The sequence below is a fragment of the Triturus cristatus genome, chromosome 4_1 (assembly GCF_964204655.1).
Source record: "Triturus cristatus chromosome 4_1, aTriCri1.1, whole genome shotgun sequence".
NCBI lineage: Eukaryota > Metazoa > Chordata > Amphibia > Caudata > Salamandridae > Triturus > Triturus cristatus.
Window position 1 is genome coordinate 11933647 of NC_140585.1, and position 17722 is coordinate 11951368.

Below are 17722 nucleotides of genomic sequence, written 5' to 3' on the forward strand. Positions count from 1 at the left end.
AGCTAAAGGTAGAGGGGGAGCAAATCTTGTGGCAAAAGATCAAAATCGCAGGTTAAAATGGGCAAAAATAGTTCCTGAAAGTTTCTTAAAGGAGGTGTTGCATAGGACCGAGGACGAAGTGGCAATTTGTTTAACAAATAGAATTGAATGCAATGAGGTCATAGCAGCCTTTGACAACATTTGCATAGAAATTGACCGTAGTCTCCAGAAAAAACCTAGCCCGATGGTGTCCGTGGGAAAAAGATGGTTTGACAAGAAATGTTCTAATGCGCATGGGGACTTATTAAAAGCCCTTAAGGCTACTCCCAAAATTCGTGCGGACATAGTAAGTGCAAGGTCTATATATAAGAAAACTATTCTAGAGAGAAAGAGGGTTCTAAAAGACAATGCTTTAGCGCAGCTACTGGACCCATTAACACTAAAAAATAGTGGCCTTTTTTGGAACACTATAAATCAGCCACTTTTTTCGGAGGACCCACACACCCCTCTTGAGGCTAACATCCCCGATGAGGGATGGATTAAACACTTTAGTGAGATCTACACAGATCCCATTGGCACTGACATCATCGTTGCCCCCTTAGGAGTGGAAGGAGGGGTTCTGTATCCCTCCAAGCAAATTGTGATTTTTGCACCGGCAGAAGTGGAACGGGCAATTGACTTGTCCCCGAAAAATAAAGCCCCAGGCCCTGATGGGGTTCCAGGGGATGTTTTTAAACATGCACCTAAATTTTGGTCTAAAATCCTATGTAACGTCTTTAATGTTCTTAACACCGATAAAATTCCGGACTCATGGAAAAAATCGATCATCATACCGGTCTTTAAAAAGGGTAACAGGCAAGATCCATCCTGTTACAGACCGATATCTTTAATCGACTCATCGGTGAAGATTTTGGGTAGGGTTATCCTCTCTAGGCTGAATGAATGGATAACTGAGAAAGGGGTACTATCTAACGTCCAGTACGGTTTTAGACCCAAAAGGAGTACAATCGATCAAAGTCTTAACTTACACCTATTGGTCGAAAAATATACGAAGGCTAGAGAGGGGCTCATGTACCTGGGGTTCATGGACCTCTCGTCTGCCTTCGATCTTGTTAATCGCTCCAAATTGTGGAATATCCTGCTTAACTTAGGACTGGACAGGGCTCTAGTTTGACTTCTAGCTGACCTCCACTGTAACCTAACAGCTGCGGTCAGAGTAACCTCGGAAGGTCGATGTACCAACCACTTTAAGTCAGAAAGAGGGGTGAGGCAGGGATGCATCTTGGCACCCCTCCTGTTTACAATCTACATAAATGCCTTGGAACCCTCCCTCAAAGCGGCAACTCTCGATGTCCCACGTATAGGTGAACTTGGTATTCCAGTTCTCCTATACGCGGATGACGCCGTTTTGCTCTCTCGTACTGGTATGGGCCTCCAAAGGCTATTGAATGCTTTTGAGGCATTTATGAGTTCCCTGGACCTAAAGATCAACGTTAAAAAATCTCAAATCATGATCATGGGCAGGGGTACGAATAACAGGCCAACAAAAACATTCTCCTGTGGGAAACAAGAGCTTTGTAGAGTAGCCACCTTTCCATATCTAGGGATAACGTTTGACGAGAAAGGCACCTGGGGGCCGAATATAAAAAATAGAAATATTGCTCTTGCCAGATCTTCTTCCGCCCTCCAGAGTTTTATAAAAAAATTAGGAGCAAGACCGATAGTTACTCTGTTAAAAATTTATGAAGCCAAAAGTTTAGCTGTCGCAACATATGGCAGTGCCATTTGGGGTTATTGTCCAACGGAAAGCATTCAGATCACTGAAAATACATTTTTAAGATCAGTCCTTTCCGTCCCCCAGTCAACTCCTACTTACATTGTACACTCTGAACTTGGCATGGGTCATATCTCTGACCAGATTAAAATGGCCCCTGTTCTGGCTTGGTTGAGGATCTGGCTGAACCAGGAAATTCCGCTCAACCACACCATCTTAAAAGATTGCATGCAGTTAGATAGAGCATGCAAAATACCGTGGCTAGCCTATATTAAAAACAGTCTCTCCAAGATAGGGAGATCAGACCTTTACTCATCTCCGTCTACAATAATTGCATAAGACCTAGTCCAGATCAAAGGCCTGATGGGAGATATGTTACGATTAGACAGGGAACAAACAGAATTGGAGAAACCTATGGTAAGGGCGGGCATTATTCTGAACACCCACGTTGGCCCGGAACCATATTTAACCATCGTTAACCTGCCTTATCATCGCTTTCTCTTAACCCGTTTTCGGCTAAACCTGATCCACTTATCTTTGGGTCACTTTCCAACCTGGTGTTCTCTCGAAAACGCACTGCCATGTAACTGTGACAACTTCTCGACCCAGAACACTTTGCACTTTTTGATGTTCTGTGAGCATTTCATGGCATTAAGAAGGAAATACTTGCTTCCAATCCTTAAAGAGGCTGGGTTCATACAGGTTAAGCCCGCACTCCTATTTTTACAGTTATTACAGACACCAAGGATAACCTTCCACGTTGCTAACTTTTTAGTGGGGGCTATCAGAGTCAAGAAAAGGATGTCGATTGACATCACTCCGAACTATGGTCCCTAAACGCGTGGAACTGTATTTTGCCCATGGTTAGTGATCACTCTAAGAAAGACTTTTAATTGATTTTATGTAAACGCTTTGTACAGTTTATTTTATCTTAACTGACCTCTTTTTAACGTATATTTAGGATTGAATTTTATCATATGTATCTATTTTAGTATTATTTATGTGTATATTATGATTGAATGTATATAAGACAAATACTTATTTGGTATCAATTGTATTTTTTGCTTGAGTGTACATATTTTGTTCCCTTGTCTTTTTATGATATTGATTTATCGAAATAAAGTACTATGACTGACTGACTAGTGGCTTAATTTGAGGACCACAAAAAATCACTGCATGAAACTAGCCATGCCAATCCCAAATAGTTTTGTGCAGATTCATTGAACTGTACTGAAGTTATTATATGTATATATATAATTATATTCCATGGGATTCTGTAATCCCTGTATAAACGGCGGTCTCTAATTTCTTTATAATTAGCAATTTGTGACGCACCAAGTCAGTGATTATGAAGAAAAGACGTCAGAACTCGGCTTTTATAAGTTATTACAGTCGAGTCCTGAGGGCACAATGACTGCTGCCAGCAGCTGATGTGAAAAGAAGGTCGAGTCACGAAGCATAATTGAAGCAGCTGTTTAAAGCAACAAACAGAACTTTGCTTGTATTACTTCTTCTGTATGTTACTAGCCTACTATGAGAAGCAGAGCGAATATGTGTATTAGTTTCCTTAGATAAAGGAAGGGTGGAAACTTTCTGCATGTTTCTACACGTTCCGAGCTACTGCAGATTTTTTTTAATGGACTTTTATTGAACTGTTTCCAATAACTTTTTGCAACAAATATCGAACAGTTTTTTATATTTAATTTTGCACAAGAGGTTTTATGTTCATTCTTCGTGTTTGCAAACATGTTAGCTGCTGCATATGTAGGAGCTACGTACCAAGGTTTGTGGGAAAGGTGATGGTGTGACTATGTATCATACGGGATAAAGTACCACCTGGTGCATGTTATAAGATTATTGCAAGTCACCTCAGAGTTCCATAACCTTATAAAGGAACTCTGCCTTCTTCCTCATTCCTGCAATATCCTTAGAAGATGCGTCAGGGGGTACTTTATCCCTAATATATTATCATTAAATAAGGTTAAAGTGAAGTTGTAGATGGCTCTGTTAAAACACCTTAATGGGTCTTTAAAAAAAAATCAGAAATTCACTTAAAAACAAGGATAAAGTGTATTTATGGTTAAGACTCAAAACCGAACAAACTCCTGAAATGTGCAAGTTATGGTTAGAACCACAATCCGTAAATCGCACTACGGGTGTGCAAACCCTAACTCAGCATGTTACAGGAGATGATGCGATGACATTTTCATAGTTACAGAGTTTGCTAAAGGCAGGATGCTGCTGTAGGGAGATCATGGCTACTTTTATCTTCCCTTAAAACCATTCATAGCACACTTGGGACTGAGCTAGAAGTCGGGAGGGTGAACTCACAAGTGACACATAACAAATCACTTAGTGTATCTGTCTATCGTGAGGTGGTGTGCACTCTTGGAGAACCCTGCAGTGGCAAGAACATCCCCGGTGGGCCCTGCTGTTGAGGCCGAATACAGACTAGGATTTTTATATCAGGAACTGGAGAGGAGACGACTGCGTCTTACCCAATGTAACTGTGCAACAGGAAACAGTTCCCTCTCTAGACTGCGCATGTCTGCTATTCTCAATGAACACCACATCACTTGCATCCGACTATTACGTGTGATTCCAGCCAGTAATTCCTCCCATGAAAAGCGCTATTTCCAGTTCCTCAACCTGGAATGGGGACGAACAAGGAAGGACAAGAGCTACTGGCCTGCTTGTCTCATGCAGAGTCCCATAACCAGGCCTGTTTCTGCACAGGAAGGATGCAGTCCTGTGTGGAAACAGAAAAGAGTGCAGGGACACATCTGCACCCAGCGTACTCAGGGGGTCAGTATCGCTCAGGGGGTTCCACCCAAACCATATTAATCCCCTCGAAGACTTACTAAAATCTACACATGTGCATTTTGGAGAGGTTACATGTGATAGTATGCACTCGGAGTGTCTATGTATAGCGAAACACATACCTGTGGTGGCTTTGGACGGCAATAAATGTGACTGTGTTGGTCCTGTCTCCATTGAGTCTGAGGGGGGGTCTTCATCTGCAGTAATTGTGTCCAGTTCTACGCATGATGGGGGCACAGGCTGACCCCTCTCTTCAGGACAAAGCAGTTCTGCCTTGCAGTTCTGATGTTGATGCTGTGATTCAGGGTGCAGTACCTCGAGTATGCAGCTCTGATCTGAACCCTGTGCATCAGTACAAGCTGGTTCTAGCTTGTAGTTCTGATTTGAGTCCTGCTCCTCTGGGTGTAGTGGTTCCACCGTGTTGTTCCGATCTGGTTCCTGTGCTTCAGGGCGCACAGATTCTCTCTCTCGATCCTGTGCCGCAGTGTGCAGTGGTTCCACAGTGTTGTTCTGCTCTGAACCCGGTGCATCAGCACAGGTCCGTTCTAACTTGTCTTTTTGATCTGGTTCCTGTGCTTCAGGGCACATTGATTCTAGCTCGCAGTTCATGTTTGGATCCTGTGCATAAGGAAGTTCCTGCTTCAAGCATAGGTGTTGCTGGAGGCACTGGGTTTGTTGTGACCCCAAGCCACCAAAAGACAACAGCCCAGACTCTAAGTGTTCGTCTGATGACATCCCATCAGGTGACACGGGTCGTAGGCACTGGTTCTCCTGGGGATCTTGGAAATCAAAACACATCAATTCTTCCTCGAAGGGATCATCAGGTCCCTTCCCATCTGGTACTGCGGGTTGTATACGGTGGTTTTGCTGCGGTTTGCGTCCATCAGGAAATAGTGGGCGTGGGCAAAGGTTCTGTTGTTGGTCCCAGCTATAAGTAGACAATGGGGATGGTTCTTGCTTTAGGGGCTCATCTGGTTCCCTCTTTTCTGGGAAGGCTGACTGTACGCTCTGGTCTTGCTCTGGTGCCTGCCCGTCAACAAATTCTGAGGGAAGACACAGGTTTCCCTTCAGTGGTCTGCCTGGAGGATCTGTCTGAGGGCATCTGGATAGAGTACTATCCTGCTGTAGTCCAGTTCCATCTGGAAATCCAGGCTGCATGCACTGTTCCTTCTGCAACTCGTGTACATCTGGAAACCCAGGCTGCATGCGCTGGTCTCGCTTCGACTCATGTACATCTGGAAATCCAGGCTGCATGCGCTGGTCTCGCTTCGACTCATGTACATCTGGAAAACCAGGCTGCATCCGCTGATCCCGCTTCGACTCGTATACATCTGGAAACCCAGGCTGCATGCGCTGGTCTCGCTGCGACTCGTGTACATCTGGAAACCCAGGTTGCAAGCACTGGTCCTCCCGTGGGTCACGTCGATCTGGAAACACTGGCTGTAGACAAAGGTTTGGCTCCTCTGGATGCACTTGAATATCGGTTGGAGAAGAGAGCACAGAGTCCTGCATTGGTGCATGCTGATCAGAACACACCGGCTGAAGACACAAGCTCTGTTCCCCTGGTTTGTCCAGTTGAGGTGTCACAGGAGACCGGCTAACAGCACAATCGCTAATGCTCGCCGGACAGACCACCTCCAAAGACACTGCACCATTATCTAGGTAACCCTGATCCTTTTCTATCCAGATTTTCTTAATCAGCCCAGCGACTCTAGAAGGGACGTCCTCCACAGTGTTCAGCAAGTTATCCAGTTTGGCTTCCAACTCCTCCAGCATGGATAAAAGGATAATGTGCGGCAGGTTCTCCGATAGCGGTTCCAGGTCCTGGTCCCTCTGAGCATCATTTCGGGATCCTGAAGCTGAGACGTGATGGAGAGGTAAAGATGGGACTGTGGCTCTTACGGATTCACGTGAACACTGCGCTGTCACTTTGTTTCCTGGAGCCCGTCTTCTGCCCATTCTGGTACTTTGATTTTCAAGTGTCTGCAGAGGGGAGGAAAAGAGAAAAGACAACACGTTATCACAGGACAGCTGGGTCAAAATACTCCTGATCAATTGCGAATTTCTAAAACCTGAAAAAAATTAAATCATTAAAATTTAACAATACCCACAGCATAGTTCAGATATTATGAAAGGCACTGATTTGAAATGCGTTTCGAACGCTATGACTGTTCCTTGGTCTGCTCAAATTGTACACTGTGCTACCAAAAAATAGAATACTTTAACAGCCTTGCAACAATGAAAGGTTTATAATACCCTAGCAGACAAGACAGCGCTATCATCCTCACTTTAACTGTACAGCTCTCTTTTGCAATAATCGGGGAAGTGACTGAAGCACGCGCCAACATACCAAACCTCTACAAGATCTACAAAATGCTTGTTATGTCATTGCATATATAGAGAGCATGTTCAACCTGGAGTTTCTTGGCACTGAATCAGAAACACACAAAAGAGGAGACAACAAATCAGACCAGGGAAGAATGTAGGAGGAGTAGGCTTGTGGGTGGTCAGATTTCTGGACGGAAGGAGCTTGTACCAAAGCTGCGTCCACCGGATCTGATCTTCTGTACTTTCAGAATAGACAGTAAATTCAAGTGAGGAAATCTCTGGTTTTGTACGGGTGTATGCATTTCCACCTGGTCTGCAATAAAGTGAGGGGCTAGACCTCTCAACCCTTTAGGGCCGAGGCAGAGGGCCTTAGAGGGGATTTGTTATTTTAATATAGGTGTGGCGTGTGTCCACCTCGGTAGATGATGTAGTAAACAAGCTGTGTCGCTGTGAATCACTTGTAGTCTATGAATGGTGATACTGGGTATTCTTACATATACTCGGTTGGCATAATGCGATCTAGATAGGACTGCGGCCGCCGCTATTGCTTTTCTCGTCAAAAGTGGGAGGAGGGGGGTTATTCTCTTAAGTAGTTGAGACATAAATCTGCATTTAGATCCTACTGCTCAAGCAGCCGGTTCTTGCTAAGATTCCTATCGATGATCACTCCCTGGCTCTTAACTGTGGGTTTAGGCTCCGGTAACTATCTCATTTTTGTTGGTTCCAAACGTTGGTCTTATTCTTTGAATTACAATCTCAGTTTTGTCAATATTCAGTTTTAGCTGATTCAAGCTCATCAAGTAATCATCAAATTGCATCATATTTTGAACCTGGAGTGGTGAGGCTGACATTCCATCGATAAAAATTAACAACTGAGAGCTGATGTGGTTATAAAGCCTGGAACCTCTTGAAGACAGTTCTCTGACCAATAGTTTTTGCAGGTTAAGGGAGCAGAGGTATTGGCCTATAATTCTTGGTTATATCCGGGACTTCTCCCTGGTTTCTCAGTAACGTGAGCTCTACAGCATTTTGAAACGCGCTTGGAGCGACAGCTTGAGCGGCTGAATTGATGAAAACGCTCTGCAGGGGATCGCTCAAGACCTGGCTTTTCGACTGAGATGCAGCACCCCCTGCGCTCAGATATCCTTGGGGTACGCTTTATAAATGCTGATTGATTGATTGATGAGGTCAGAGATTCTATGACTGCTGGAGGGCAAGGGTCAGTTGGTGACCCGGATTTGACCTTGATCATAAATTCATGGAGCTTGTTTGTTCAAACCAGGATAGGGTGGTAGAGATCTTTCATACTTACCTTCAGAACTACTGCTGCTGTATTTGTTTATACTATCTTTAAAGAACTTTTTTTTAAGTATTTAGATTGTTACAGAATGCCTTGATAGGAGTCAGGGAAGTTCTCATTTCATCTGGGGGCGACAAATCATTCAGGATATAATAAAAGTATTTTTATTATTTGCCTATTAAAAGGGCTTTGCATGGAACGGGTTTCCCTTTATAGTCTATAAGCTCAATTTTAAATTTGATTTTGCTCTCTTTATCATCCCTTTCCCGCCAGTGTCGACACAATGCAGGTTTCACCCTCCATAACTCTGGCTTGTACCAGGGCACTGGTCTGGTGCGGTTTATAACACGCTGTTGGATTTGAGGGATGTGGGTCACTAGCGTCTGAGCCACAGAGTGGATTATTTTTTATTGGAGAGAATGTTTTCAATCAATGGGAAGTGGGGGGAGGGGTTTGAAAGTGTTGATAACACTGGCTCTGTATTAATCTATCGCCATGTGTGTATGGTTTCATTTCCTGATTGTGGATCAAGTTAGAAAAATCTACTGGAATACAAACACTGATCAAATACTGATTGGACCATGTGCAAGGAAGGACGATTATATTGGATCGATTCAAATTATACGCCCAGATCAGATCTAAGGGATTTCGTTTTATGTGACCTGAGCGTGTAATGTGTTAGTATAAATTCAACAACATCATTAACTCAGTTAATCCATTATCTTTAGAGTCCGAGTTAAGGTCATCAATTCGAAAACTGAAAAGGGAAGTAGATCTACACCTTCAACCTGGGTAATTTGTAAAAGAGATGTGTGGATCCACGGTGAATAATTGCTGATATCTCACCTCCTTTCTCTGAGCTCGTCTTCTTTTGGTCATCTTCAGGTATGGCTTCTGGAGATCTGGAGTAGATTCCTCTGACAGCCAGGTTTCAGTTAAGAACAGGATATCCGGCTTAGAAGACTAATAATTTGAGTATTTCCACCTTATCTTTGCCTAGGGCGGGTGGGTTTAGTAAAGCCGCTTTTAACGACTCCTCAATCTGAGGATGTAGAAGAGTCTTATTGTTTGTTGGTCGCAGTGAGGGCTGTTGAGTAACAGATTACTCTATAAGTGTGGCTGGCATACATGCCATTTGCTTCTAAAGTCGAGGTAAGCATGCGGGAGATACTAAAATCTGTGTACATGAAAGACAATAGATCTTATGCTGAATATGAGAAATATTGAGGATACTACCGGGCTCCTGGTCCCAGCGGATGCGGCCAGGTGTGCCTGGGAGTAGACAGGCTTGTCTTTGGCAAAATGCTTGCAACACACACACACACACAACATTTTTGCAACACACACACAAAAAAATTGCTCTTTAAAAACTCCATTCAACTGTATACTCACAGATGTGACACAAACTCCAACTCTCACTTGTACAGTCTCACACCTCATTTATAAATGGATTAATGTAACAGACCATATATCACTTAACCACATCTTGAATGCTGCACACAGACACACAGTTTACACAGGCATTGTGCTCTGCTGTGCACACACACATGTGAAACACTATTCATCCTCAGGCACAAAGACCTACACACTGGAAATAAGTAATCAGACTGCTCAGTCGCTTACACACTCAGAGATTTTATCCACCGAGAGGCCCAATCATAAACAAGCACATACACACTGTCTTGCACACACAAATCACTTCCATACATTTTGTAGTAAAAGGTTAGGCTTCATCCCGGCCATTCACAAGCATCACCTACTCCCAGAGACCTACACACAGGGTGGGCACAGGGTGGGCACAGATCTGCACAATCACATGTAACACCCCAAATAATCACGGGTCACTCTTTACACAACGTTCTTGCAGTCTCTTTAACAGAGCTGTGACATCATAGAGTCTCTGAGGCAACACCCAATGTGAAATGCTGTTGAGGGAGTTGGTAGGTATCAGTATCTGAGGAGGAAGCAGATCTGTGGGTGTAGCATTCTGTAAGGAAATAAACTACTCATTTCTATCACCACAATGGACACGCGATACTTCATATATTACCGACGCGCGGAAATTGGGAAAAATGTACAGCGCTTCAATATCGCATTGTGAAAGTACTGAGGATCTGTTAATTTTATGTTAAAAAAGCCACTGAAGCGGGTGATAGCACGGAGAAATGTTGTCACTTCTTCAAACACTCCACACATTGCACACTGCACTTTACAGCACAAACACAACCTGTGGAGTGTTTAAGAATTAGTCTATGTATAGGATTTTATACTGGAATGGTGTGTTCCCAGTATGAATCTAATGCTAGACAGCACACACTCCTCTGCCCTATGGTGTAAAGGTTTTGCATGGCACTAGGTAGACTGTGCACTTGTGCAGCGGTAGTGAGCAGCAGTGGGCTGTATTTCATAAATCTGGCACAGCGCTTCTTTCTCCCCCTTGCACATCACAGCGCTGCACCTAACTGCTGAACAGCGTTGCACTAAAAAATAATAAATCTGCTCCTAACTGTGCATGTGTGGTCTGCCCAGACTCCGTCTGCCCATCCTCAACCCTCATTCTCTTGTGCATGCGTGATCTGCCCATCCTCAACCCTCACATTCTCTTGTGCATGCGTGGTCTGCCCAGACTCAACCCTCTCATTCTCCTGTGCATGCTTGGTCTGCCCAGCCTCAACCCTTACATTCTCTTGTGCATGCTTGGTCTGCCCAGCCTCAACCCTTACATTCTCTTGTGCATGCGTGATCTGCCCATCCTCAACCCTCACATTCTCTTGTGCACGCTTGGTCTGCCCAGACTCAACCCTCACATTCTCTTGTGCATGCGTGGTCTGCCCATCCTCAACCCTCATTCTCTTGTGCATACTTGGTATGCCCAGCCTTAACTCTCACATTCACAGGCAGCAGGTGGCAATTAAACTGAAAATAATCTCTTAAATGAACCGGGGTGGGGTGGGGTTGAGCTGTATATTGGCTCTCCTTGATAACGTCAGTGTGATAAGTAGGCACCCCATTCACTTTGTATGTGTAGCACGGCAGAGAGTGCTTAGGAAAATGTAAGGTGGGCACCAATAGTGGGTTTCCACCCCCTTTTGTATGACTCTAAGCTGATCCTTGCAGCATATCAAGGGTCCCCTTTTAATATGAGTGTGCTCTGGGGACCACTGCAGAGAAAGGCATGGAAGAGAGACTGGAAGTCTGACAGTCTCCACTTAGGTCCTTTTATGCCAGCACTGAAGGAGAAGCTCCTGCTGATGGAGGACCCAGGAGGAAGACCAGCCTGTGAGCACAGGTCCTGCCTTGCTCATCCAGAGCCCGAGTTTAACATTAAACAACTTTGAGGCATCAGAGACTGGAGCAGGTTATTGCCGCCTGATCGGTGTTTGTCTCCCATCGTTTCCTAAAGGTGCCGTGTTTGTGTCATCGATGCTGAAAGAGAACATCTGTGTCTGAAGCTGGTGTGAGCCCAGAGGGCTGCACCCTGCATTCCTTGCATTCGCCCCATGATCGTTTGAGGTCAGTACACCTGCATCCCCCGGTGATGGTGTGAGGTCAGCACGCCTGCCCCCTGCAACCCACCCCGATGATGGTGTGACATCAGCACTACCCCCTGCACCTCCCGATGATGGTGTGAGGCCAGCACGCCTGCCCCCTGCATCTCCCCCCCCCCCGTTGATGGTGTGAGGTCAGCACACCTGCCCCCTGCAACCCCCCCCCACCCCCCGGTGATGGTGTGAGGTCAGCACACCTGCCCCCTGCACCTCCCGATGATGGTGTGAGGCCAGCACGCCTGCCCCCTGCACCTCCCGGTGATGGTGTGAGGCCTGCACCCTGCAGGCTGCATTCACACTTCAAAGGTTGCACGATGAGTCTCTCCTCCTTCAAAGACACTTCCAAATTTAATTCACGCCCTCTATTTTCTGAAGGAAGTCCTTCCATTATAGGAATCTCTGTTCTCCATGCCTATAGAAGTGCCTTCCCAGTGTGTTTTTGTGTTTTGAGTGTCTGCCATTTATTGCAGATTTTTACCTCTACTTGTATCTTGTACTCTTTTGTAACCTGAATACGTCACTTTTTCCTCTTGCTACGTATCGTTTGCTCCCTCTTGTATTCTGTTTGCTCTTGATACTTGCACAATTGTCACTATTGCCTCATGTAACGTCACGTTTGCTTTTGTAACATGCTGACTTGTAATTTTTCTCCTCGTGTATCATCACTGTTCCTATTGTGAAGCGCTCTGACACCTTCGGGTAAAGTCGGCGCTATATAAAAACGCATCAAATAAATAAATAGATAAAACTACATCAACGTCTCACTTACCCCCGCTGTGTGTCCTACGACTGGGACGGGACGGAGGCGGTGCCACTGCTGGTGCTGACGCTGCCTGCTCTGACCCGGACACGATTCGACGCACAGGCCTGAGGAGAGCGCCCCAGCATCCGGTACTGACCCGGAAGCAGATATTTGGGCGGGTATCATCTGGCGAGGATGTCTCATTCAGCCTCCGCTGCTTCTGCTGACTCTTCCGCGATTGACCCGGAAGCAGACATTTGTCGGGTTAACGTTTCTCTTTGAAAAACAAGGATGCCTTAAACAACCTTCGCACGTTGCTGCCGCCGTCACCCGGAAGTGAATCTGTTCATGAGTTAACTGCAGAGGGGAACAGTGGCTGCAGCGAGGGGAGGTGAGTTCAGGGGGCGAGGAGAGAGGGGAGGAGTCCAGGAGAGGAGGAGGGGAGAGAGGGTGAGTCCAGAAGAGGGGAGGGGGGAGAGGGTGAGCCCAGGAGAGGAGGAGGAGGGGAGAGAGGGTGAGTCCAGGAGAGGAGGAGGAGAGAGGGGGTGAGTCCAGGAGGGGCGAGAGGGTGAGTCCAGGAGAGGAGGAGGAGGGGAGAGAGGGTGAGCCCAGGAGAGGGGAGGGGAGAGAGGGTGAGCCCAGGAGAGGGGAGGGGAGAGAGGGTGAGTCCAGGAGAGGAGAAGGGGAGGGAAGGTGAGTCCAGGAGAGGAGGAGGGGAGGGGAGGTGAGTCCAGGAGAGGAGGAGGGGACAGAGGGTGAGTCCAGGAGAGGAGGAGGGGACAGAGGGTGAGTCCAGGAGAGGAGGAGGGGACAGAGGGTGAGTCCAGGAGAGGAGGGGAGGTGAGTCCAGGGGGCAGTGGAGAGGGGAGGTGAGTCCAGAAGAGAGGGGAGGTGAGTCGGGGGGGAGAGGGGATGAGTCCAGGAGGGGAGAGGGGATGAGTCCAGGAGGGGAGAGAGGGTGAGCCCAGTAGAGGAGGAAGGGAGAGAGGGTGAGCCCAGTAGAGGAGGAAGGGAGAGAGGGTGAATCCAGGAGGGGAGAGAGGGTGAGTCCAGAAGAGGGAAGGGGAGAGAGGGTGAGTCCAGAAGAGGGGAGGGGAGAGAGGGTGAGCCAAGGAGAGGAGGAGGGGAGACAGGGTGATCCCAGGAGAGGAGGAGGGGGGAGAGGGTGAGTCCAGGGTGGAGGGGGAGGTGAGTCCAGGGGGCAGTGGAAGTGAGTCCAAGGGGGAAAGGAGGTAAGTCCAAGGGAATGTCCTGGGGAGATGAGAGGAGGTGAGTCCAGGGGGTAGTGGAGGAGGGGAGAGGGGAGGGGAGGTGAGTCCAGGGGAGAGGGGAGGTGAGTCCGGGGGGGGAGAGAGGGGGTGAGTCCAGGAGGGGAGAGGGGGTGAGTCCAGGAGGGGAGAGGGGGTGAGTCCAGGAGGGGAGAGGGGGTGAGTCCAGGAGGGGAGAGGGGGTGAGTCCAGGTGGGGAGAGAGGGTGAGCCCAGGAGAGGAGAGAGGGTGAGTCCAGGAGAGGAGGAGGGGAGAGAGGGTGAGTCGAGGGGAGGTGAGTCCAGGGGGGGTGAGTCCAGGTGGGGAGAGAGGGTGAGTCCAGGGTGGAGGGGAGGTGAGTCCAGGACAGGAGGAGGGGGGAGAGGGTGTGTCCAGGACAGGAGGAGGGGGGAGAGGGTGAGTCCAGGACAGGAGGAGGGGGGAGAGGGTGAGCCCAGGAGAGGAGGAGGGGAGAGAGGGTGAGCCCAGGAGAGGAGGAGGGGAGAGAGGGTGAGTTTGGGGAAGAGGGGAGGGGAAGTGAGTCCAGGGGGGGGGGGGGAGGAGGTGATGTAAAGAACTTCTGGCAAGCTGGAGAAGGGTTGATACTAACTTCTTTATTAATTTCGCCGACACAGGCTCCTGCAGAGCTCGGAGCTTAAGTAACGCGGTGCTGCTCGGTTGTCAGCTACCAGCTGTCAAAAGTTGACAGTTGGCAGCTGGTGACAGTGATGCAGCGCGGAATGCCAAATCCCTCTTTATAACAACAAGACCATAGATCTTCCAACATTCATACACTCATTCATTGGTGGGGCCCATAACACCAACACTCATTCCACATGGATCTATAGTCACACAAGAGGTGATAATCACTCTGTACGCTGTATTGGGAGGAAAATATGTACGCTGTATTGGGAGGAAAATACGCACAATCTCGAATGAGCAATAGACTTTTCTACCTCACCGGAATCTAGACATCACCTAATAAATCCTCCCATGGATAGGCCATGGATCTGCTGAGTTGCAGGGTATAGCAACACTTAACTTCTCTAAACAACATAGAAATAATTAATCACTCAAATAATGATACCTCGACACAGTTCTAGTAATAATAAAGAAATATTTTATCTAAAAGAAAGCATGGAAAATACGTCATAATACATTCAATATCCCTGTCAGTATATTTACCTATTCTGGCTAATTGTCGTCCTCTAAGTCAGGTTCAAATCTTTCGTCTCTGTGCCCATAAGTAATCGAAAGTCCGCAAAGAAGTTGGGCATTCAGATCAGTCCATCAGAGTCTCGGGCAGACTACTGTCCAGCAGAGTCACCGTCCACTCCGTCAGCGTAGAGTCAGGGAATCAATAAGCAATGGAAAGGGAAGTTTTTTTAGCCTCTCTAGTCTGACTTTTATAGGAAAATTTAACGGAAATCATTGATACAGTACATGTCTTAATTTGCTCTGATTGGTCCACTGGGATCCTTCTACTTGCTTCCCAGCGCCTAATGTTACATTACATTTTATTACATTTTTAATATTTATCAGAAACCTTTTTACACAACTTTCCGGGTCAAATTCAGTTTCACCAGCATTGATATCTATGAAGTCATCGGTTCTCATAAATTTGGTCTAAGGACTGTCCATTGTCTTTTAAATTTACTCTTTCACAAAATCCACGACTGTGAATGTTGCAACTGTTGCGTTTCCTGATTCTCACAGAGTTATAACTTGTAATGTCATTACACCATGGCAGTTCATAATATCAGTCAGTCCTTTGTGTTGGATTTCTCCACACTAGTCCGTCTGGGTTCGCATGTTGGTTGGTTTCTTTTGTAACCTCTTTATTTCATTCAACCGAGATATCTTTCAACTTGTTTCTTTCTCTGTCAACTGGCAGGCAGCCCAGGCCGTCCTTGGGTGTCGCCATCTAGTCGGGTTCGTGTGGAAGCCACCGTTTCAGGCAGCGACTCATGCGCACATCAACCCACTGTGACCATCTCATTATGTCAACTTAAGTAAAAGGAACACAAAACGTTAATACATGGAAAAGGCTATTACAGTGTTATTCCCTCACTAAACCCTTTATGTGTCTGTATTTATCTAGCAATGAGCAACGCGCATTACAACAAATACTTATTTAAAAGCACAAAATCACAATTAACATCACATAAGCAACATATAACATGTAATTTCTAATAATCTATCATTAGTATGCGTACGCAAATCAGTTTACGTATTAATTAGGCCATGCAAATGCAGTTCCCATGTGTAATTTCTTATTGGTAATGTTGATTAGTTCCAAACTGCAAACCATTAACACAATTAATTTTAGACCTTATTCGGTTTAGTTTAAAACCCATAAAATAGAGGGGTACACAGATATTAAGAAAACCCCGCTCCATCAATCCCCCCTTTGGTGATTTCTTTAATCACCACATACCACCCAAATTTACACTCTTTTGCGGAGATTTGAAATGACTTTTAATTCATAGTTTAGTTTCAGCTTCTTCTTTCTTTGCTTTCTTATATATTTTCTCTTTCAATTCATCTATGGCAATCTCATCCATTTCTATATCTTGACTTCTCTCTTTTCTTTTTAAGTTTTCTCTTTTTGTTTTATTCTTTAATCTTCTATTTCTACAACATATACACCCTAATCTTAATATTAATAAGGCAACAACCACACATGTTAATGGAAACAACATTTTCCCTAAGATTGTACTACCTAATTTAGCTAGAAAACCTTTAATAGCAGCAATTTTCTTTCCAACCCATGTCCATACATTTTCAGCCTCCAGTGGTACTAATTCCTCATGCAATTCCGTAATATTTTTGATATAGACTTTTAGATCTTTGCTTTCATCTGGAATGTAAGTGCAACAATGTTGAACTTTCAGCATTCCACAGACTCCACCCTCTTTTGCCAATAAGATATCAAGGGCAAGTCGATTTTGCATCACCATAGCACGCATGGCAACCATTTCTGTATTAACCAATAAGAATCCATTAGCAGTGCTTGTTGACAAACGATCCACTACTGTTGATAATTTCCTAATGTTTCCTGCATTCAGAGTTATTCCCACTGCTGGTATGCACTAAAAATATCACCCACAATTTCTGTCCAAGATTCTCTTTTTCTGCGCACTAAATGAGTATCTAAGCTATTTACACCTTCTTCTCTGTCCATGTGAAAGATTTTTGGAAAGACCAGGCCGACATAACATGTGCCATACCAATGGTCTGGTAAACGATAATAAGCCTTATTCCCACAAATGTAATATAATCCAGGAAAGACTGTATCATTTCCACCTCTGAATCCCCATCCACTTGCAATAAAATATGTATCATGGCACTCACTAGTCCCAATAAAATAATAATCGTATTAGGATCTTTCCCTCATAATAAACAATTTGCCTTTCTGAGATGCATCTATAGCCATAGTTGGACTGGCTCCATTTTCTAATTCTTTTTCTATGTTTGAATCCCAAACCATTTTATCAATTTTACTTCCTTCTGCTTTCGTGTGCATCTTCAATCTTCTCTCTTCAACCATATCTAGAAACGTCTTTTCTTCTTTCTTTAAAGTGCATGTCAAGTTATTTCTAAAAATATATTCTAATGTTAATTCCTTAGTATCTATAAAAATCTCACCTAATACTTTAGCAGTTTTAGCTGGGTTTAATTCGTTATTCATAGGCAATTGTGCAAGAATGTTATCTACATCTGAATATTTATATTCTAATTTTTCTAATTTATAGAACAAACTAACTAACATACTACATGTTATTCCATAAGTAACTGGGAGGTGATGATGCGTCACTCCCTCTGCCACAGAAGCAGGTAACTGCATGCAGACATAGCAGTCCCTTACATCCATTGTTTTTACAAACTCATATAACAATTTCGAAAATACATTGTTAGAAAAATCATTAATAGACCTATCTTTGTGTAAATGTACATTAGCTCTAACTGTTGGTACTACTTTTA

At 45.2% G+C, this 17722-nt stretch overlaps 2 protein-coding genes across 3 annotated transcripts in view; one reads left to right on the plus strand and one right to left on the minus strand.

Annotated features, from left to right (window-relative positions):
* The window catches only part of LOC146839299 (uncharacterized), a 126035-nt gene extending 113408 nt beyond the window's left edge, over positions 1-12627 (minus strand). Inside the window, exons 1-2 of the mRNA XM_085651318.1 lie at positions 12519-12627; positions 4696-6556 (exon numbers count right to left, since the gene is read on the minus strand). Coding sequence (XP_085507444.1) covers positions 4696-6532 — 1837 coding nt within the window. The 5' untranslated portion in view covers positions 6533-6556; positions 12519-12627. The remainder of the gene's footprint in view (positions 1-4695; positions 6557-12518) is intronic.
* Positions 12628-12696: 69 nt separating this feature from the next.
* The window catches only part of LOC146839300 (uncharacterized), a 250346-nt gene continuing 245320 nt past the window's right edge, over positions 12697-17722 (plus strand). For both annotated transcript variants that reach the window (XR_014981058.1, XM_085651336.1), the window contains exon 1: positions 12697-12882. The gene's annotated coding sequence lies outside the window, so the exon portion shown is untranslated. The remainder of the gene's footprint in view (positions 12883-17722) is intronic.